At 32.3% G+C, this 23821-nt stretch overlaps 1 protein-coding gene across 2 annotated transcripts; it reads right to left on the minus strand.

The window, feature by feature from the left end:
- Positions 1 to 4460: 4460 nt before the first annotated feature.
- On the minus strand, positions 4461 to 19456 carry LOC148627838 (acylglycerol kinase, mitochondrial-like). 2 transcript variants are annotated; one of them, XM_088579951.1, is made up of 15 exons: positions 19227 to 19441; positions 18423 to 18485; positions 17505 to 17544; positions 15907 to 15989; positions 15636 to 15711; positions 13527 to 13625; positions 13122 to 13154; positions 12443 to 12537; positions 11896 to 11965; positions 11406 to 11485; positions 10777 to 10991; positions 7495 to 7607; positions 6691 to 6758; positions 5911 to 6007; positions 5208 to 5361 (listed from the first exon to the last, which is right to left on the minus strand). In XM_088579951.1, the coding sequence occupies exons 1-15, from the start codon at positions 19334 to 19336 to the stop codon at positions 5245 to 5247; spliced, it is 1359 nt and encodes a 452-aa protein (XP_088436077.1). In that variant the 5' UTR covers positions 19337 to 19441; the 3' UTR covers positions 5208 to 5244. The 2 variants fall into 2 exon arrangements, with proteins under 2 accessions (XP_088436086.1, XP_088436077.1); XM_088579960.1 differs by lacking the exon at positions 18423 to 18485 and having other exon boundaries at positions 4461 to 5361; positions 19227 to 19456.
- Positions 19457 to 23821: the final 4365 nt, after the last annotated feature.

Consider the following 23821-nt stretch of genomic DNA (forward strand, 5'->3'; position numbering starts at 1 on the left):
GCAAATATACAGTATGATGTCTGTTGATGATTCTTTCAATCGACAGACTTGTTGACACTGCCATTTCATAAATTTTCAAAAGCAAAATTAGTAAGCACTGCATGCAGATAGATCAAAGCTTCAAACCTTCCTGGCACTCTACTGTTGTCTGTTTTATTCGGCATTTGACAATCTTGAGTTTACATTGTTCTTTACTTACTTGACAAACTTACCTGTCCCATTGTGGAAATGAGGCCATGAACAAGTCATCTCCATTCTGACCTTTCCTGTGCAATCCTAGATACATCTGCCTAAGACTGACCCTAGATTTCACTGTTTCTTTCTGACAGTTCTCCTAAATGTTTCTTTACATTGTTGCAGACTGTCATAGAAAAGACATTTGCAAAGGAATTTATTGCATTGCATACAATGTACGTCTCATCTTGGATAATTAATTTGAACTTGTTGGATATCTGTCCACAGTTATCTTATCGGACTTTCGAATTCTTTGGACTTCGTCCTGGCCCTTAAAACTTCTTCTATGGCTAATGTTGAGTTATCAGATCCTACCAATAAAAAAAACACCTAGTGGCTGGTTGATAAAATACTGTCTCGGTCTTTCGTCATCTTGATAATCTTTCTGTTGTTTTCATGGTTATGTTTGTATACATTATAAATAGTATGAGAGAGATGAATACGCCTTTTACTGCTCCTTTTGTTGTGAGTGTGTTACCTGTAAACTTCAATTGAATTCCACCAATGCATCTAATTCTTATAGTTTGGGTGTAGTCAAGAATGTATTAAGGGTGCATTGCCTCCAGTTTTTGTGGTATGAATCCATAGGCACTGGTCTGGTAACACCATCTCCGTCAAGTTGTTCTTGCAACATATTGCGCCACCAACCAATTGAATGATCACACTTTATGCTCTATATACCATGGGAAACTGGTGTCCCTCATATATGCATTGATATGTCCAGATCATCATCCTCTACCATGTACATGTACTTGTCAGTGCCGAGAAGAGCCGTCTTTTCCTTCCGAATTCGGGAATTATTTTGCTCTAAACATTTAAATCCTTTTATATTTTTTTTCTTTCTAACAAAGCCGACTTCTGCTTTTTTTCTAGTCTCATGGGGTGGTTCCTTTTCTCCATCTCACCCAATTAAAGTACTTTGTCCTGTTTTTGTAATCTTATCAGTTTCCTGGGATTATTGTATGCTAATCCCTTTAGGGATTCGGCGCTGGAGATATTTTTTTGTTTTGTCGGTGGTGGTCAAAACAAAACATATTCCCAGCGCCGAAACCCGAAAGGGATTATAATGTAAGGTTGCATTTTCAAAACTTCACTTCCGATCCATCCATTTACTATGGTTGAATCTTTAGAATGTTGATATTTTCTCAATTTTCGGACAAGCATGTCTCTTTCTCTGCATCAGAATGTACCTCTTTAAAGAGATGTTATATCTCGTCACTTCTGCCATAATTTCCTCATCAGGTTATGGCATTTTTCTAGTACCATAAAATGGAATTCTACTGTATCCTGGGCTATTCCCGAAATTTTCAATTTATGTTGCCAGTAAAGCCCGAGTCTGCCTAATCGTTTTTCTCAATTCTTTGGCAAAAGCATGAGAGTTTTTAATACTCTGCCTGTATATTTTACTCAGAACTGTAGGTTCTGTTCTCAACTTTTTGATTTTCTGTCCTTTTCTATTTGGCAACATTATTATTATTTACATGTATCTCCCTACTGGCTAAGGTCTTTCCAATACTATACCTGATTGTAAAGTGGTCCTATATTTCTCCCTGAACCTCCTTATAAGAATTTTATCCAGACGATTTCGAATTCATAATAAAGCTGCTTTCATTTGTCGTTATTCATCTTTCGTCACACCAAAATATCTTATCTCAGATGAGTCGTCTCTGGCCCCTGGTGTAAGATTGAATCTTCGCACTACACGACCCTGTTGTTGTGTGATAACACAATAGCTTAGAGCTTGTGGTCTTTATTCGCCCGTCAACAATTTCTTGAAACTTAAGATGGTTGTTTGTTATGATGGTAAAACAGTCCATATACTTTTTGGTGAAAATCAGATTAAAACTTTTCGAGTTACAGGACTTTGTAAATAAAATAGGGGGTTATTTTCCCATGTCGTGCCGTATCTCATAAAAATTATGCTATTGCATTAACTATACACACTTGTTAGTTATATTAATCTGAAGATCTGCATACATTTTGGTGATGATTCAATGTTTTATTTTCAAGTTAGTAATACTGTTTTTTTGTAAAAAGCGACATGTTTTTTTTTTCACATGTCGCACCGTAACTTGAGAACAACCTATTCAAATTTCTTGAAACTTAAAATATTGTTTCTAATGATGGTCAAACGGTCTGTATACTTTTTAGTGAAAATCAGATATTTAAACTTTTAGAGAAACATGACTTAGTGACTAAAATTGGGGTGTTTATGTCGCGCCGTATCTCAAAAACTATTCATGATTATTGCATAGAACTTTACACGCGTGTTAGTAACGTTAATCTGAAGGTCAGTACACTTTTTGGTGATGATTCTTTCTTTTATTTTTGAATTATTTAATTTTTTATTGAGCTTTTTACTATAAAAGTATTTTTTCACATTTCGAGTTGTATGAGGGGAGTTCAGGAGGTGCATTAATCCTTAAAAATATTTATGGGTGGTTGGGTTACAAAAAACTGCCTTCCAATCCTTCCATACATTTATTGATGGGATAGCCTTTAGAAAGAACCAATATGGGGAACTTATTTACGCCTAAGTTGGCTTTGTGTTTCTTTTGTGATCGTTTTTATTGTGAAATTTACTATATGATAGATATTTTTTGTATTTCATAAAGTCGATCACCTTTTCGATATACCAGGTTTGTTTGATATTTCAGTGTTTTTCGATTCACTTCTTTGACACGAACATGAAATCGTGTACCGTGTATGTATACCTATAATATAAAATTAAGATATAAATTGTAGGTGTGACAAATTTAACATTTACAAGATCATAACCTACACATGGATTCTAATAAAAATTTAACGTCATTGTTAATTGTATTGTTACCAAAATGTACCACCATACTTTGAGACACCATCCAAATGTTTCACTTTTATATAAATCCGGGGGTCATATATGGAGTAAATTCATAAAACAATGATCAAAATTAAAACACTTAGATTATTGCTCTTCACTGTAATGCGGTACGGGACTACAGATTTGGCCGTCCCATCTTAATTCCTACTCCAGCAATGTTAGAGGTTGTCTGGCAAGCTATTTTCTGACGTGGTGCATGTTGAGGTATGGAGGAACGGAACTCCAACCTCTCACGTTGTAGGACTACTTTATTCCATAACTTCGTCCAAAATCCTTTCCAAGACACAACTTCGCAAAACGTATAGCAGTCAACAAAGGGCCTGTCGGTTTTGGAATTAGTAGGGCAAAGTTTAAGGTAACATTCCATTACAGAAACACAATTTTTTTTTAATAAATTAGTTTTCAGAGCATAACATTTGTAATTGCTTGTGCACCTTTACTAGTATACCATTTAGGAGTAAAGTAACCACCCACTGATTTTGGGTAACTAAGTTTTTTTTATTCAATATGGGTATTTGAATCGAATCAAGTACTTTGATGAACATTTAATTTGCATTTTTGTCCCTAGTCACAACACAACAGAGGGACGTAATAATGGTCTGCATTTGTCAGCCACACATAACAACATATGGACACAACTCCTCAGAAACAATTAACACCATATGAACTTGATCATACTTCACCACCATTTTGGTTCAAAAAATGTTGTGGGAGTTGTGAGACTTTCAACTTTTAGTGCATATGATATACAGGAGCATTTTGTAGTGTTTGTGTCCATGGATGAATTTACACTTAAACTTGCCCTTTTCTAATCTTCGTGAACACACCCTGCTTCCCCATGTTCCTAGTTCCAGTATTTTTGTGGGAAGAAGTGTTGAAATACATACTGAATAGCAACTTCAATGATAAATACATTTTTTAATATCAATAAATCTTTCAATTTTATTCTGTGACTTGAGACATAAGCTATGTGTACCAATCTTGTGAAAACTAAGGACTTCAAAGATTACACCATTTATCCACTGATGGATGAATGGAAAGCAGAGGGACAATCAACAAACAGTTAACTATTTCAACTACATGTATTATAATAATGTAAAAACTGGAACCCCCCAAATAAGTATGAGTGAATAACCCAAGTATGATCATGAGAGCCCAAGAATGCCTAGACATCTTAAATCTTCAAAGGTTTCTTGATAAAAGTAATTATATTTTGGTTTTTCAGGATAGCCAATTAATCATCCTCTTTATTCTGTAGATTCTCTCCATAACTTTTTGGCTATTTTCAATAGATATATAAAAATTTTGTAATCAGCAGATTAAAATGTTTGTGTTGTGACATTTTGGCAGGGAGAAAGTCCTAGAGTGAAATTACTGAATTTATTTCACAGTGTGAATTATCGTAAATTTTTACACAAGGAACATATTGAAAATCACTGCTATCTACTGGTATATAATAAAGGAGATTCTATACTTTTCCATCAATTTCTTAACATTAAACATACTGACTTCTTTCTGTTGTACATTCATGAAATTTAATTAAAGATGGTGATATAAACTAATACACTCCTCGAGACATTTAGGTTTCCCACATGCACGATACCAAACGCGCACTAAACGCTCACCAAATGCATGATAAACGAATGCTTCTATCGTGCGTTGAAACAAACACTCCTTTCGTGTGTTAAAACGCACGATGAACGAATGCTCCCAGCATGCGTTTTAAATGCAAAATAAACAAACGCTCCTCGCGTGCATTTAAACACAACATAAACTAACATTAATATCGTGCGTTTAATATTGTGCGTTTAAATGCACAATAAACAAACAACGAAAAATAATAATATTGACATATAATGAAGACAGAAAAAATAGAAAATAAAATTAATGCAATTATATAAATTAATTATAAAATATAAAAATAACAGTTAAATCAAGGAAATAATCAAAGTAAAAAAATAAACGAAGGCTTCTATCGTGCGTTTAAATGGACGCTTCTATCGTGTGTTTAAACAAAAAACAATATGTAAACGCACGATAAACGATGCATGAACGCTAAATTGGGAAACGTGAATGTCTCAAGGAGTGTATGAACCCCCGTAGATAAATCAAATTATGTTTCCTGTAAATTTTACTAAAATATATAAATATCAGCTAGGTTGTAAGTTTCCATCATAAAATACATTCAGTCTATTTTTTAAAAGTTGAATTTCAATTGGCATAGCTTCATAGTTTTCTCCATCAATGTCATACCAAGATGACTCCTCCTATCAAAGAAAACAAAATAGTAATATTTAAGATATCAAAATATGTTATATCCCCAATACATTATGAACTAACTAAAAAAAAACATACACTGAGTAGCATTACATCATTTTTTTTTTTTTTTGAACTACATTTTGTCCATTTATATTATCATTAACATGTTTAGACATATGAGATGGCTCCAGGAATGAAAAGTGAAATTCCTTTTCTGTATTTGTATGTTAAACTTGAATTCTGCTCATCAAAGAAAAAAGAATCGAAACGCTTAATTTACTAAGGATTACCTTAACAGATTTTATGTCAGAAAAACTTAAATGGAGAGGGCTTGGCAGAAAATAGTTGATTCTGCAGTCTTAAAACTTGATTTTTTTATATTGTTAATTTACTAAATAATCCCATTTAGCTAGAATTTGAATCTAAAGCCTGGCCAATTAAAAACAGGAACTACAAAAAATGATTCTTCTTACCAATGCTTTTAAATCTATTTTCATAGTATCAAGGAAAGTTTATCTGTTCTTCTTCAGAGTTTTTAATTAGCAATGACGACTTACTTTCTCTATTTCTGGTGATATTTTAATTTTCTTCACAATAAGTGATCTATCTGATGGAGATCCTAGCTGTAAACTTGGGTCATTAATTCTCCTCCAACTACAATTAAATAAAACTGGTTTAAAACAAAGCAGCCGGCTTCCTGTGTGTTCTTTCTCAGATACTTATTTTCACAGTATAACACTTTTTAATGTCAAAAGGAAAATTATCACCAATTTTCAGCAAGCCTGATTGTAAATCTTCAGTAAATATATGATACTTTTAAGATCTTTAATTGGTTACTTTCTTTGATTCAGATGCTAGTTCATATAACGTCATATATGGCCGCCTCATAATCAAATTAAGGATGTGACATCACTATGCAAGATGTTTTCTATTTTCTTCTACACAAATGATCCAAAGTAAACTATATAGTTATAAATAGCATCAAGTAATATAGCACATAGTTCAAGTTACTGTGGGTCAAAATGCAATATATGGACCAGTTCAAAAATTCAATATAACTGTTTAAGGGTGACAACTGGTCCATATATTGTCAAATGACCCTCAGCATCATGAACTGTTTGCTAAATGATGTTCAAACGGTCATGTGCAATCTCCAATATTTTTTTTACTCTTAAAGCAGTAATCTGAATAATGCAGTAAAACAAAGATAAAATAATAAAGTGTATTAATATCTGGGTATAAAATTTAAACTATTGAGGCAATAATGAAATGACAAAGTTTAGATTTACAGGAGGTTAAAAATGAATAATAATGTCAAAAATAAAGTTGAAACTGACCCCTCTGTGATGACTTCTGACTTCAGTGGTTCCGTTGGTCCAATTTTACATTCAAATCCATGATGGTTCTAAAACACAAATATAATACACAGTGCTGTCTTCAACAAACCTCTTTGAGAGTTAAAACTTTGTTTGATTAAGGGAGTTGTTTGTTTTATACAGGTTCAAAATATATAGAAATTGATATGAAGGGACTTCAGAGGAAATGTGGTTTGGACAGGTCATCAGCTTCTTCAGGGTTCAGTTTATCCAGGTTTTACTGTATATATAACTGAATACTACACACATGTAAATAATTTCATGTTTCTTTATAGACAAACAAGCATGAAAAATACCTGAAGTACTCACAAAATAGGGTAAGAGACTATGAAACATTTTTTTAAATCATTAAAGTAAGTACCCATGAAAATGTTGAACAGACAGATTTAGACAGATTTCACAAGGTTAGAAATCTTGAAAAATAATTCTATGAACAACTGCAAATTTTAAACTACCAGAAAGTATATTAATTACATGAACCACAAAAAAAGATGACACAAAAATTTTGCAGTTTACAGTATTAAAAAAACGATTAGCATTTACAATTCAGATTTCAGTTACAGATAAAAGATCCCAAGTTCAGAATTTTCTCAAATCTTCTATATCAAGCAATTTCATTGGCTAAAATTTTAGATTATATGGTAATAGAGGAGTTGCAGAAAAACTTATTTTATGGAACTTTCCAATAAGTTTTACCTGATCTTTACAATAGGTTTTACCTGATCTTTACTATAGGTTTTACCTGATCTTTACAATAGGTTTTACCTGAGTAGGGTCATTGAGATTTGAGGAATTGATACTAAGCTCAATGGTAGAGATTTCTTCTGTTATTTCTTGATCACAAGTGTCATCCATTTCTTCTTCATTTAGCTTAGGATCTAAAACACAAGTTTTAATGATGAAAGATCCTGTAATCAATGTCTGTACATCATATAAAGTTCTCCATTAGATCATTTCATGAAAATACAACTCACTTTTACTTTCATATTTTTTCATCCAATTGTTTGTAATGTATTGTTGTTTTATTTAAAATTTAAAACAGATGAAAAAAAAAACAAGCCACTGTAATACCTTAATAATGGACTTAAAATGAGTGGACAAATTGACAATTCTTTTTACAGTAAAATTAGTCTTAGTTATGATGTCATAGTAGAAAATAGTATTGTGAGGTTATATATTTTGACTAATTTGGCACTGAAAACTTTTAATGAAATTGACCACTGAATACCAGAACTTTTAGATATATTTTAAAGTTAAATCTGATTAAAACACTAAAGTTTGTATAAATAAGTCAATTACTTTATATATGTCTTTAGTGTTATTTAAAGGTTATCTGGTAATAGATGATAATAGTGTCAACATTTACAATGAAACCTCAGTAACCCTGCATATAATCTGCCCAAAGTTGATACTGTCATGACTTTTCAACTTCGTTATTTAAATTACTGGTCTTATTCAGCATAAATTTCATGTTGCTAGGTATTTTGTTTTTGACAAATTTTCTAACTCCCAGCAAATTTAACCAGTTCTTGACCTGTTATGTGAATACTCACATTACAGTCTTTCATTCCTCGGCAGATAATTGGTAAGAATTCCATTGTTTTCTTGTCAAAACTGGTTGTTTTATTTTTTGTAATATTACAAATAAACGTTGGGAGAATCTGAACTTCAACTGTAAGTTTTGTTGTTTTAAGAGATTAGAGTATTTAAGTTATAATGCATTAATTATAAAACCACTCTTATCTTGATAAATGACATTTTTTCAAGCACTAGATATAGCTTGTTCTGAAAATACCATTTTACAATTGTAGAAATCTAATAACTCATTTGTTAATCTATATTTCCTCTGTGATGACAGCATATACTACAAAACTCCAGATAAGGGAAGTAACTGAGTAACAATAATTATTTGGTTGGGGCTCTACACATTCTGTTTTTCTTCCTTAAAGCATACATGCCAACCCTACCGCTTTAGGCGGTAGTCTACCAATTTTCTGGTGTTTCTACCACCTAACGACTTCAGTAACTTTTTTCTACCGATTTCAAAAATGATTACCAATTTTTTTTCATCTTTATTTAATTCAACTCTACGTTATGATCGAGTCCATAATGTGATGACTTTGCCATTACTGGGGGAGTTCAATTAAGGGGAGTGAAACGCATGTCCGACATAGTATATACCCCCACCTTTTCATTGGCTATTTAAATAAGTATTTTGACAAGCAATATTTTCAAAGATACCAATTGCTTTGACTGGAAGCCTTCGGCAGAACTCCTTAAGAAGAGAAAGTCCGCTATGAACCAGGGACTTAATCATTAATCAGTATTTCATGATAGAGTTTGATTGTTCTAAAGTTAATGTTTGATATTAAATTTTCTTCACTCTTCTTATTCTTTGTTCCTTTGCAGCTAATTGCTCTGTTGAAATAAAATTCGGGGAACAAATATAAACAAGAAAAAAAGTAAATTTCTACTGTTGAATAGTTCTTATATTTTGTCCTTTTTTCTTCCAAAAATATGCCCAGCTGGATACAGCATTTTTCTTCATTGTAATAAAAAAATCTGGGAGATGGGCAAATATTATGAACAAAATGGTAAGTTTTCACGCCCTTTACCAGGTGTCTTGTATCCTCCAAAATGTGCCCAAGATGCAGCATTTTGCTTCCAGGATAAAAAAATTTTCGGGGGGGGGGGGGGGCAAATCCCCCCAGACTCCCCCTACCACTTTTGTTTCCAAAAAGGTTGGTATGTATGTTAAAACTGATCATTTCATAGCATTTTAATGTGCTTCATAAGTCTGAACATGAAAAACTTAGTGGTATGAATTGCATTCTGATCAATTACTCAATTCATATCATAACAAGGAATTGATAATTTGCTGAAGAAAATTACATGTTTTCACCCAATATAAGTAAGAAAAGGATGATTTCACTCATTTGACCAATTCTTATCTGTAGCTTTGTATACTATAGAGCAGAATACAGTGTGGACAACCCAAATCTTTTTACACCAGGATAAAAAACATTATTCTATACCTTAACCTTTCAATACATATTTATGGATAAAAAGAAGGGATATGATGAAAAACAACATATGCACCAGCATATGACCTTAAAACAAAAATAGACAATACTTTCAGAGAACATCCAGAGAACATCAAAAGGCCTTCATTAAGTGTAAACACATGCTTCTCAGTAAGTCCTGAAAGGCCTTTACAACAAAATAAACCCACAGAAAACAGAACAATAACTTCTTCAAAATCATCAAACTAAAACATATCTAATGAAACAAAGATATTTTTCTGACTATGGACAGGTGCATAAAACCTGCAGTGGGGTAACACTAGTTATAAAGTGAGTGCAGATCAAGCCGCAAAAAGCTGTAGCCAGAGCAGAGAGCTCTACAGCAATATGCATGCAGAATGATGAGAACAAAAATTCATTGTCCAGAAGAGATATGTCATAGAGGGAATGTAAAATAACAATAAGTGTCCTCAAAATCTTTTAAAAACTAAAACAATTTCTTGAATGTCTAAAAATCTAATTTAAACAGCAAAAATGAATTGGAAGTACAGAAAACATTTTTATTATGAGAACATCACATAGAAATCAATGTTGTCCCTTTTACTTTCGTCCAAAACTCAATTCAAAAGAAGACAAACAATAATAAAATGCCCGAATTTTTGGTAAATTTACAACTGCATATGCATTTCAAAACAGTTGTATGTATTTTTATATTTTGATAATAATTCATATATTTCTATGAAAATTTTATTAAAAATAAATATGAATAGTCAACATTATCTGCGAAGTACTGCTCGTACATGTTCCTTCAACTATTTTCCATTTACAGTGAATCTTAAACTGGTCAAATAGAAATACTGTGCTCACTAATAGGCAATGCGTACTCCATATTAATGCCATAACCATCCCCATCTAATATAAAGTCCAAAATTAACTGGAAAAAAAACCAAATGAACCCTCCATAAAATTCACTCGATAATACATCCAGTATTCTCCATGAAATACCTTAATTCATCTTACTTACCATATACAATAGGTTTGGTTTTATATAGAAAACTAAACCAGCTTTTAGATTTAACTTCCTGTTGTTTTTCTACCACCTTAGTATTCAATACTGGTCTGGTGTTCTCCTCAGTTGCTAAGACATAACTTATCTTAGCTTTGAAAGTAGGGGGCCATTCTTTCATAGCAGTTCTAATGTGAGTCCATCTTGATTTCAATGGCCCAAAATACCAGTACCTGTAATTAACATGTATCATAAAATCAATTAAACAAACTGCTGCAGTAATGTTGAGATGAAATGTGGGTTATGGGACTCATTGATATTTTTCACTTACATATTTAAATTTTTTGTGAAAATCAGCTAATGATAACAAAAATTGTTTTTCAAAATGGAATATTACTGAAAATTAGGCATTTTTATAGAATTTGCACAAGAGGGAAATGATTTAGCTTTGCTTTTAAATATACTAACACAAAGATGATGATTACAGTATTACTAATGATTCAAAAAATGAAAAAGTCTGTAGTTAAGTTCTGTAGGTATTGAAAAAACATATTCAATTCATAGCACAACTACAACTGTTGATAAATAGTCAGTAAAAGAAAAAAATCTTAAAAGTCAAATATTCTGGCATTTTTTTAACAACTGACTTTGATTTTCTAGCTTCAGCATCTCTATAAACACCAGTCTGTAGACCAGACAGAGCAAATGACGTCCTTCCATCTTCACTCTGTTGTCAAAAAATCATTATTAATTCATTAACTAGCTAGAGTACACATTTTTTTAAATTATCTACCCTTAAAGACACTAGTATTTTGCTGTGCTGTATTATCATGAATACTTATTTTCTATTTGCAATGGTAAACCACTATCAGTTTAAAGTTAATAAAGATTCTCCATGATTTGGTCGTTTTATCTACTTCTTGAATGGCTATATATTTTGCAATATCACATCATGGGACAATATGATATGAACATTGTGTTTTGTTTGAATACTAAAACTGGCAGCTATTTTTTGCTTAAAATGTTCTTGAAAAGAAAATTAAGAAATATGCATCAAAAGTTAACCAAATGGGTGTACAATTTTCAACATTTTTAATTTTGTGTTTAGCTAGGACATACCTAAGTATATGCATTTACCTGAATCCCTAAAACATCCATTTTCTTTGTGAATCCTTTAACTACTGCCATTGCTGATTCCAATAACAGTCTGAAAAGCAAGAAAAGAGAATCAGTCATTCAAGGTGTATAGCTAATACATGAATCCACCTGCAATATATGATTTTAAGTATCAGGATTAACAGAGCCTGTTTTCACTACAATATACTTGAGTATTTTCAAAACCTGGTAGTGTATTCTGAATTTATAGATGTATCATTTAATACTAATACAATCCTAACAACTATGTATAATGAACCATTTATATGTTTGCCAAGGAAAATACTGTAAATTCAGGAATTATTGCATGTACATGTTTTAATTACCACAATTTTGTAAGTTTTGCCAAAGGTGTTTTTAATTTTTGAGATTTTGAGAATAGTCTTGTATCTATAGTTCTAAAAATTATACAATGGGAGTTTTGACAAAATTATTGCTAATTTAACTCAGTCACATAACCACAAGACCTGGTATTTGGCATGCAACTTTGGCAAGGTGGACAAAATAGGATACATGTACATATACATACCTGACCTCATCCTTATCTGTCCCAAAGATAAGCTTGGCAAACCTATTCACAGAACCAAGTGGTATCACACCTATTGGAATCTTCTGTCTGAAAGACTAAAAACAATACCAGTAAGAATAAACTATCAACGAAAGAGAATAAACAGCTGTGCTACAGAACTTGATACACCTATCCCTCATCTTTTTCAGTGTTTCAAGTCCCGTAATTCTGAAATAAAAAATCGAATTGTTATAAAAAACGAAAAAGAGCTTCCTATAATGATAACCAGTATAGTACAAAAATATGAGAGTCCTAAAAGCATTTTCTTTAATAAGCATGAAATGAGCATGCAGACAGACAGACATCCAACATTGTACTATAATTATCCTTTAGAAGACAGACATATCAAAACAGATGCAAAACAAAAAGAAAATGGTTATTTCGATGTAATACCTGTATAACAATTTAATTTTACAATTTTTTTCATTACGAAACTATTCTAGAATACATTGACAATGTATTAAATGAATATTATTAATAGGGATTTTTGTCATTATCCTGTAATATACGTAAAAAAAAATCAATTTTAATTAAGTGATAAGAAAGGAAAAGCAAAATTACCTTGCACTAACATGCAACAACCCTCAGGAGGTTTTATTATTCTTAAAGGTAATAGATAATATAAGGAAGTACAAGATACCTTATCATCTTTCCTCATGAAACCAGTTACTGCCTGGAAAGGAAATGATATCATCATCAGTATTTGAAAATATTAAACTTTCATTCCGGGTAAAACATGCTTTTACTAAATGATATAAAAATTTTTTGACTTGTTAAATGTTTGAATACCATTTATCCTAAAAACAAGAGTATACATGTGTGGCAAGGTGGGTTACCTTATCATAGCAAGTAGTAGATTTCAATAGCCAATTTATTGACTTGGTTTAAGGATTAAACTAAATGGGTTATCAGTCACTGGCCTGGCTCTACGGTTTGATCCTCATTGTGGAAGGTATGATTTTGTGAGGCCAATCATGCTCTCCTGTCACACATGTAAGGTTTTTGCAATGACAAATAATGTCTCAAATCTTCTTCCATAATTTACCTCTAAAAGTGTGCCATCACCCCCTGCAACCACTATGGCATCAGTTTCCCCAAGTTCAATTGCTGATAAAAATTTCTTAACTTGTCCTTCATATTCAGTCTAAAAAATCATAATAAGAATCAGAAGAAATTTGTGCCTTGTCAGCATAAAATAAACAATTTATTTCTTGAGTAAAATAATAATTCCAACTTCAATCAAGTGCGGTTAACAAAGTTCAAATCACAGTAACTTTTTAACAATCCATTTAGAAGACATTTCCTGTTTAAAATGCATGTACATTTGTAACAGTGTCAGTGATTTTGTTACACTTTTTCAAAAGTGTGCCTGTCCAGTTTGGGAAGAGAAAAAACAAGAGGCTCCCAGAAGCATGAATCACTCACTTGGTTAAATTTTGTCTTTCAAAGGCAATAAATTTAACAAGTTGTCCAAAAAAAAATTTGGACTCATAAGACTTGGTAGGACTTATCATAAGGATCATTTCAGCAATTGTAAGTTTCTTTCTATCTGTTATAGCTTTCAAGATATTGGCTGAAAACTGCAAAAAAAGTCATTTTTCAAGGGCAATAACTCTTACAATATGTTGTCTGACAACTTTGATCCCTGGACACCTTTGCAGGCCTTATAATAAGGATTATTTCAGCAATTGAAAGAATACGGCTATCACTAATGGTTTTGGAGATATAATAAGCAAAAAACTACTGTCTGACCCCTATGTTCTATTTTTAGAAATGGCAGCCATATTTCTTGACAGATCATAAATCCCCACATTAGTTCTTTGCAGGATATCCCAAGGAACATTCATACCAAGTTTAGTTTCAATTGGTCAAGTAATTTAAGAGGAGAAGATTTTTGAAGAAATAACATTAACAATAGGAAAACAAGAGGCTCCCAGGAGCCTGAATCCCTCACCTGGTTCAATTTTGCCTTTCAAAGGCAATTCATTGAACAAGAAGTTGTCCAACAATTTTAATTCAAGAAGTCTTTGGTAGGACTTATCATAAGGATCATTTCAACAATCGAAAGTTTCTTTTAATCCATCATAGTTTTCAAGATATTAGCTGATAACTGCAAAAAAAACTACAAGCTTCCAGGAGCCTGAATCGCTCACCTTGTTAAGTTTTTCTTTCAAGGGAAATAAATTTAACAAGGAGTTGTCCAACAATTTTGACCCAAGAAGCCTTTGATAGGACTTATCATAAAAATCATTTCAGCAATGGAAAGTGTTTGGCTAAACCTAACAGTTTTGGAGATATATCCAAAAAATTACCACCTGACCCCTATGTTCTATTTTAGTAACAGCTGCCATGATTTTCGACAGATTAAAAATCCCCACTTCAGTTCTATGCATGATACCCAAGGAACATTCATACCAAGTTTAATTCCAATTGATCGAGTAGTTTCAGAGAAAAAGAATTTTGAAAGAAATAACATTAAAAATAGCAAAAAAATGTCAGAAAAGGGCAATAACTCCATCATGGCTTAACAGATTAAAATGAAAATTTGACCGCAGATTGATCTCATCATGTTGAATACTTTTACCCATATAAAAATTTGGCTTAACCCAACGTTTTGGAGATATATGTGAAAAACTACTGTCTGACCCCTCTGATATATTTTTTTGTAACGGCTGCCATGTTTTTTTGACAGATCAAAAATCCCCACTTCAGCTATATGCAGGATACCCCTAGGCACATTCATACCAAGTTTGGTTCCAATTGGTCAAGTAGTGTAAGAGGAAAAGAGTTTTGAAAAAATGTTAACAAGGACGACAAACGTTGACGATGTCAGACGCCAAGTGATGGCAATAGCTCACATGGCCTTTGTCCAGGTGAGGTAAAAAGCAATTGGGAGTCAAAAAAGCAAAGGCAAACAGTGATTTTTGTCAATATTGTATGATTTTTAGATAAGTTTGCTTTGGGGAAACATCCTAGATTCTGAAGTTAATTCAAGTTAACTGAGTGTGGAGAAACATTTTTTGTCATTTCCTGTCCTTTTCACATGATATTCCTGAATTATGAAAACTCTAAAACTTTTGCTGCTACTTTTATTCTATCAACCAAATCTCTTGTTTTAGATTGCATTGTAAGAGACAGTTTTTGTTTTTTTTACCTTGACAACGTTCACCTCTAGACCAGCTAAATGTAAAACTGGTGCAGCATTCTTGTTAAAAGTTTTTACGGCACCCCTGCAAAATAATAAAAAAGAAATGATAAAATTTATATAAGTTTTCCCTCCCAAAAAATATAAGTTACATGCATACGCAGTCTTGATGAATCTTTTGAAAAATATTTCATACTTCAGTTAGACATTTTCTTTCATTATGTCTTTAAGGTTTTAGCAACAAAAATGTCATCTTACTGTAAAATTAACATCTTATTACCCAGAAGACGAAGCTGGATTCAGAAAAACTATCACCCTTCTAGGCTTATCTGTGACTCCTCCAACTTTCACTTTCCCATATTTCTAAAATTAAACAAAAATAACATAGTATTAAACTAACTGGTAGTCTGGTACCTGTAGATGTGCATTGCAATATGACTTAAAACAACACAAAAATCAATAGAAAAAATACATGTAACTTGAAATAGTATATAAGACAATAAATGCTGTAGCTAAGTATGTACTTTTTTGTTTGTTTTTGTTTTTTGTGTTTTTGCTTTAAATGCCAAGATAATTTTGCATGGATCAACAAAGTATTTTTGAAAAAAAAATGTGGTATATATTGAATGTTGAGTTAATATCAAATCTCTTAAGTGCTATCATTATGATAGTATCCCTACCCATCACCAGGGCTCAAGCTACTTGAGAAAAACAGGGAGAAGTGACTGCTCTTTCAGAGAGAGACTAGGGAGAAGTGGGGAGTGGTCAGGGAAAAGTGAACATGTACGCGCATCATTCACAAACGCTTTTTTTTTTAAATATGTGTAATATATGTATGTTACTTACATGACACAATATAAGCAGGCATTTTATATGTTTATTTTCTTTTATTGAGATAAATGTTACTTTTTCTTTAAGCTACATATGTAAGTAACTAAATACTTTGGACAAAATAAAATCAGCCTGCTGACTGAAAGATTGATTGTATCGTATATATTAATGAAATTGAATTTCTGTACCTTTACCCTTTATCAAATTTATTACAGTAAAATTAATATATGATTGAGTAAAGCAAGGCTTCATGTAATGCATTGTCCTATTGATTTTGTCTTTTTAGCAGCTCTGGAATAGAAATAGAAAACAGTGACATTCTGTTGAAATTTTTTCCCTGGTCCCACTTAATCCATAATGATTTCTTGTTCAAAATATCCAGTCTCTTGATGTAAGTTGATCAAGAATATCAATAATCATGTTAGAAAATTATTTATTACTGACAAATCAGGACTGGAACTTTATTGACACACATAAATTGTAGCAGTCAGTATGAACTTTATGGAGATTTTACTGTTCAGTCATGAAACATGAAGATCAAAAGAAATGCTTTGGGTTTTCTACCGAATTATCAATTGAGATGAATTTAATCCAAGTCCCAACAAACCGCAGATCAAATTTGCATGTTTTGCAACCTAATATAATCAATAGAACATGAATTATTGTAAGCTGGAGTGAAGAATGTTCATTCCATATCCTGCCTTAAACGTTTGAAACGTTAAGCTGATTAAAATACTTTCTTGTAACCTAATATTCGATAGATTTCGAAGATTTTTAAAAAAATTTTTTCTCAAACAGGCGCCATTTTTGTTTGAAATGTTATTGAAGAGAGATAACTCTGGTAAAAACACCACTTAAAGATGAAGTACAGTCCCGATCAAGGGCAATGTTTGAAAATGAAAGAGCGACTTCACTTTGTTTTTGGTGTCGTCTGAGGGCAAAGTGAGCCACCCCAGGGCAACTAATTCGCCCGAATCACCCTGAAGTGTGAACGCTGCATCACTAATTTAAAAGTATCATAGACTCATAGACTTCATATAAACTTACCTGAGCCTCTTTGCAGAATTCTTTTCTTAATAAATCATCACTGAAAGATAAAACAATTTAAAAAAAAACTTTGACAGATATATTTTTTAATCAAATTTTTTTAAGTTATCATAAACATACATGTATACATGCCATCATCACATAAACCAATAATATGTACAATTACATATACTGGGGTACCCCCATTCCGTTGGTCAAAATAATATTCTTCCGATCGAGTTACAGATTTGACCAGACGACTCTAATATTATTCATAAAAATAAAATTCAGACATTCTACTTTCCACTTCTGTAAATTATGTTATGTGCATGTCTTTATTTAATTATTACACCAGTGACTGTCGAATGTCAATCATCCGCCATTATTGTTGTCGTACCCCAAAACTGTGCATTTCCGGTTCAGAGATTAATCAAGTATGGGGAGCCATATGGGATAAAATACATTTCCACTAAATAAATAGAAATACGCTAGTATTGGATTTATTGAAAAAAAATATAGTACTGGACAAAAATAACTATCGAATATTTTTTTCAGTCTATTTAAAGAGAAATATTCATATGTGAGAATTCAAACACTTCATTATTTAAATCAAATTATTTCAAAATAATGTTTATCTTATTTCAATTCCTATTCAAATAATCATTTGATTGAAATTGATTAGAATTGAAATCATTTAGAATATTTTAGATTACTTGAAACTGATATACTAGGTGATCTCAATCATTAGATTATTGAAACTTGCTAATTTTCAATTGATAAATATCTAAATATTCTTATATAAGTATTTCATATACCATTTTTGTTTGACTTATTTTTCATTTGATAATTCTTACTTCAAAAATTTAATCATTTATACATTTGAACAACTTTAATAAATCTCAAAAAAAAAAACTAAAACAAAAAATATCCATTCCATACTGCATTGAAGGCAGATTTCTAAGCATCAAGGTGATACTGTTTTTTCTTCCTTTTTTTATATATCTGTAAGTAAAAAAATATCTCAAATTAGCTTAAATTTGTTAATGATGAAAATTTTCTAGTGTTAAATACTGCTTAACTATTAATTCCATTGAATTTTTCTAAGCAGAATGTTTTTAAGATAAGGGAAAATATGCTTGATATTTTAATCTGTCAAATCCTCAGAAAATGTTCATTTATTGTCAATCTAGCTTTCCATAGTTAATTCGTATGACATATGACGTATTTTGGTCACATGATTGTTGTTCGGGAAGCTTTGTAAATAGCAGACGATAAATCAATATCGATTGATTGGTTTCATGCCTATTTTCTACATTTCTAAAAGGGATTAAGTAATATGGCATACAGGGGTTTCGGGAAAGTTGGAAATACCCTATGTTGAGCTTAAAACTTGAAAATTACCTGGAATACCGGCAATCTGATCTTTCTTGTTGTTTTCATGAAACAGGCCAGGTTCAGTATCGACAACCTCTGACCCAAGCACGTGCAATCAGTTCCATACAAAAAGGGATATTAATAATACAACGGAACTAGGTATACACCAGAAAGAGGGTACAGCAGTATAATCACGACATGCAAGCAACAGATACACATGTATTTGCCTTGCGCTGACTCTACATTCTTTAAAACACAGATTAAAACCTTAAACCATATTTATGGATAAATAAGTATTTTTAGAAAGGTTTGCAAAATATAAAACGAGCTTTAGAAATCACATAATTATTTATAAAAGCGTCAACTCACTTGTATTTTCTTTGGGCGAATTGTCCACCATAATATGCCGCAACTACAGCCGCAACTGACTTTTTCCAATTGTTGCGAATGGTAGTTGCTGACTTTACAATGAATGCCATTAAATGTTCTTAGCCATATAAGTTTCTGCTACATTTTATCAATTTGTGACCACATGAATGCATATGTCTATGGCTATGATTCAGGGGTATTATAGTATAGGGGAGAGAAACCCATTACAAAAGGTGTGGAAGATTTTTTGGGTATTTAGTTGTACCATTTCTGAAACGGACCTTTTTACTCGACTGACTAAAGTACTTTATCATTATTATCTGACGGGTAGCATAGACAAAAAAATTCGCCGTTCTAATAGCCTGTGACATAGACTGGTTATAAATATACATTTCATGCTTCTTTACATGAATAAGGATTTTATTTTAATCAATACGTTTGACAAATGTTTCTAAAAGATAGTTGTCAATATTCCTATTTTTCATGCCTGGTCGTTCAAATATTTGATTTTTTGTATATACTTCGCAAAGTGGACATGTTCTTTCAGTTGTTACAGTCTGGCATTGAATTAAAAATTGGGTGATTAGATACGTAAACTAAATGAAAGGAATTGTTTTGGATGCAGGGGTTCTGAAACGCCCCTGCATCACAATACATTTCATTCATTTTGTTCATATAAACATCCAATTAATTCAGCATCGTTTTTTTTTAAGTAATAATTTGATCATGCAACTTTTACACTAATTTTGGAACTCAGTTGCATATTTATCCCAATGAGACATGGACTTTATATTCCTAATAGTAAGTAATATGTAGTCTCGGAATAAACTATATCCAACCTCTGAAATGCACGGAGTCCATGATTGAGGTATTTCGGCTTAAACGGGACCAATATGGGTAAAAATCAATGACATCTTTATTGAGAAGTTGTGAAGGATATGATAACAGTTTTAGGTGTACATCTTGAAGACTACTAGACTTTTCAATTTTTTTGTGAGCACATTTTGTTTTTCTTTCAGTTTATGTAGTATAAACAGGCTCTTTTCGTTTGTTATTCATTTGTGTCTTTATTTCCTCATAAAGATATAATGCCAATACCTTAAACAATCAAATAGAAACTAAAGTCAACATGAAAAAAAAATGAAGAGTACACGGGTTAAATGATGCATATACATGCATATACATAGTATATACATAAGTTTTATTAGGTGCCCGAACTCAGGAGTAAATTACACTTTCTAAGGCATTGCATAACATGAACGTGTTATTGTCTCATGAAATTGTATGTATGGACTTCGATTAGTGTCAGTGGTTTTCCTAAATGTACTTTAACAACTGGAGATTTTTAAAATAAAACATTAAGTCGACTTGATTATTTTCCTTTTAAAATAAAGTATTGTAGTTTTTAAAAAGATTTTTTTATGTTTGCTTTAAAATAAGTCTCATGATAACACCAAGATTTATATCACAGGGTCTGTCAATTAATACTTGTCATGTGACCAGGCTAAAATTCATTCATAAATATATATTTAACTTCTATATTTATTCAGATATAAAACTTTATCACAAATATGTCCTCGGTATGGCGAATTAATTCCAAAGTTTATCTTCCTTCACATAAGACCTGAAACACAGAAAATTAGTTTAATCAATAAAGAGTATCAAATGATTCTATCATACATATCTACGTTCAGACAGGTCAGAATGAATCAGTATACATCAAGGGAAAAAGTCCAACAGATATAATCAGTTTCACAGTTATTTATGGTGTAGTAATCCTGCATGGTCGTCTAACTGGATTTATTAACAAAACCTTTAAATTCAATGTGAACATATCAAATGGTATTATGCAACATTTTGATATGCAAAATTATCAGTAGTACTACATGATTTGACAATTAAAATACTTTACTGAAAATAAAAAATATATATTGTCCATATAAATGTAAATAATATACTACAACATTATGATTTTTACATTAACTGTTCAAAGTAATTCATTCACGACCATTAAGACAGACAACTGTCAGAGCTGAAGGCATTAATTGCCACACAAACAAAAGGGGGGATTTGTAAACAAACACAAAATACATTGATCTTTACTGATGGTTTTAAAACGACCAAATTAAGTAGCAACACATATCTATACAGTTAAGAAGCCATAGATATTGCCACAAAAGTGAAATTATACGAAGATATTCAATGTTATTCCTAAATTTCTTTTCCGACAAAATTTGTCGTTGGAACTCTGCGTTACTCTCCATTATAACCAAATTTTCAACTGTTGATTTCGGTAATATGCTTCATTGTACAGCTATAAAAAATAAATAGTCAAAATTTGTAGGCAAATATTAATTTCCATTACCAAAATGAACCTGATATATGTATGGAGTTAAGAAAATTCACACTTTTACCTCGCAATTCTATACCTACTTAGTGGATCCGCCATCTTGGTATCATGGGTTGCCCATCCCTCTATGATTTTTTTTCCTCGGTGTACTTTCTTGTGTTTAAATATAGCTGTATTCTCAGTCGAATAAAACAGACAAATGACCAAATGAAGAATTAACTGTCAAATGCACATCGAAAATCGCATGATTTTTTTCCCGTACACCTGTGTTAAACTTGGGATAAAAAATTAAATAATAGCCTTGTTATGGCTTGTTTAGTTCTTCATCGATCGAGATAAATGCAAAGCTGCCCAGTAAAAAAGTAATCGAGGGAACCAACATTCTTACGGAAATGAAAAAAATGTAGTCCAAGAACGAAGACCAGACAGGCTAAACACACACCAAAGAACATAAAATAATGTAAAATAACACATACAAAGTTACATAAGTAAATGAGCTACTCAGACTCCACTAAAACTGGGAGCATGGACCAGGTGTACCGGCATGGTAAGCGTCCTCTGGTTTTCTAGAAACACCCGCCGAGTTGCTCATAAAAAGTCAAGTACAGTGAAGACGAAAGAGGAAAGGGGAACTATGATATGCACGTTGAACAAATCAGTTTCCAGAGTGCAGACGGATACACTGCAAAGAGTTCATGATGACGACCAAAAATTTCTGTGGTCAGGGGAGTAGCTCCCTATACGCAAAAACGCACCTGCGTACAGATAAAAAAATATCATGCACCAAAAAATAAAAAGAATGTCGTATGTTGAAGAATACCAGTCAAAGGTGGTACCTTTTGGTTTTAAATACTAATCCATCTAGGTTGGGTTGTTCTTTCTTTGACATAATGATAGCTTTTCTTCTATGCCAAGTATTTCCATTCCTGTAATATTTTCATATGTAATTTCATCCAAAAACCTACTCCTACAATGTAAAAGGTTGGAATTCCGTTCCTCCATACCCCAAAGATGGCACCAAGTCAGAAAATAGCTTGCCAGACTACCTCTAGCATTGCTGGAGTACCAAAACCGGAATTACGGCTTTCAATCCGCGTACGTTTCTTGATTTACTTTCCTTAAGTTACATATTGCACAAAGTTCAAAATGGCAAAAAAAAGAAAAAAGAAGGTTTTTCTCTACATTATCCAAACATATATGAGTCTGAGTGACGGTGAAAAGTACAGTGTAATGACAGAAAAGTGTTGAACAGTTCACCATTATAATTAACCTACTATATATGGATCGACCTAATAAAAATGAAATGTATTGTTAACACCATTCCATTAATTCATAATTTCATGAGACGGAGAAATGTAACAAATGGATCATTGTCCAATACAGAAGTAAAAGAATTATCAAGGGAACCAAGATTCTAGCGGAAATCGAAAGAATGTAATCCAGGGACATAGACTAGACATGTAAAACAGACAAACACTATAATACATACAAAGTAACAAAAATAAATGAGCAACCCGGACTCCACTAAAAACTGGGAGCATGGACCAGGTGCACTGGTAGGGTAAACGTCCTCTGCTTTCCTAGAAGCACTCGCCGAGTTCCTCATAAAAAGGCAAGTCCGGGGCAGACGAAAGAGGAAAGTAAAACTATGACACGTTGAACAAATCAGTTTCCATGACGCAGAGAGATAAACCGTTAGGATACACGAGTTTATAACCCTATGGTTTTTACGTGCAATATGTTTTCATTGTGTTTCATAATATTCATTTTAACACTCTTATTTTCTGTTGTGACTATTTCCCCAAAAATAGCGACAAATCGAACGGTTTTAAGTTCATGGTGACGACCATCAAACTTCTGTAGTGATGACTTCAATCTTGTAGGTATGAGATAAAGATATTTATTACATGAAAGATGTATGTTTGTTTCGTAGGATCTTCGAGTCACGTTCTCGGTTTCGCTGGCGTATGTCCGTCTGCCTGTTGCATTTACCTTTTTACGCCTGTCCTGAGTCAGGATTGTCAGACTCCCCTGTTAGTCTTTTTTTTCTACTATAGTCTTCTTCCATGTCGCTAATATAGTCTGGAATGCATGTACTAGTACATGTATTTCGCTAGGCATGCGTGCAATGTTATCCTTTGTCATGAGGCTTTCCTTGGCAGAGCCGCCGTTCATTAAAGACACGTTACGTTTCTTGCCGTGGATTAATATTTTTCGCCCTGGTTGTTCGCAGCTATAGGCTATC

Source organism: Perna viridis, chromosome 1 (assembly GCF_037379345.1).
Source record: "Perna viridis isolate PV_CMFRI_1.1 ecotype Kerala chromosome 1, ASM3737934v1, whole genome shotgun sequence".
Taxonomy (NCBI): domain Eukaryota; kingdom Metazoa; phylum Mollusca; class Bivalvia; order Mytilida; family Mytilidae; genus Perna; species Perna viridis.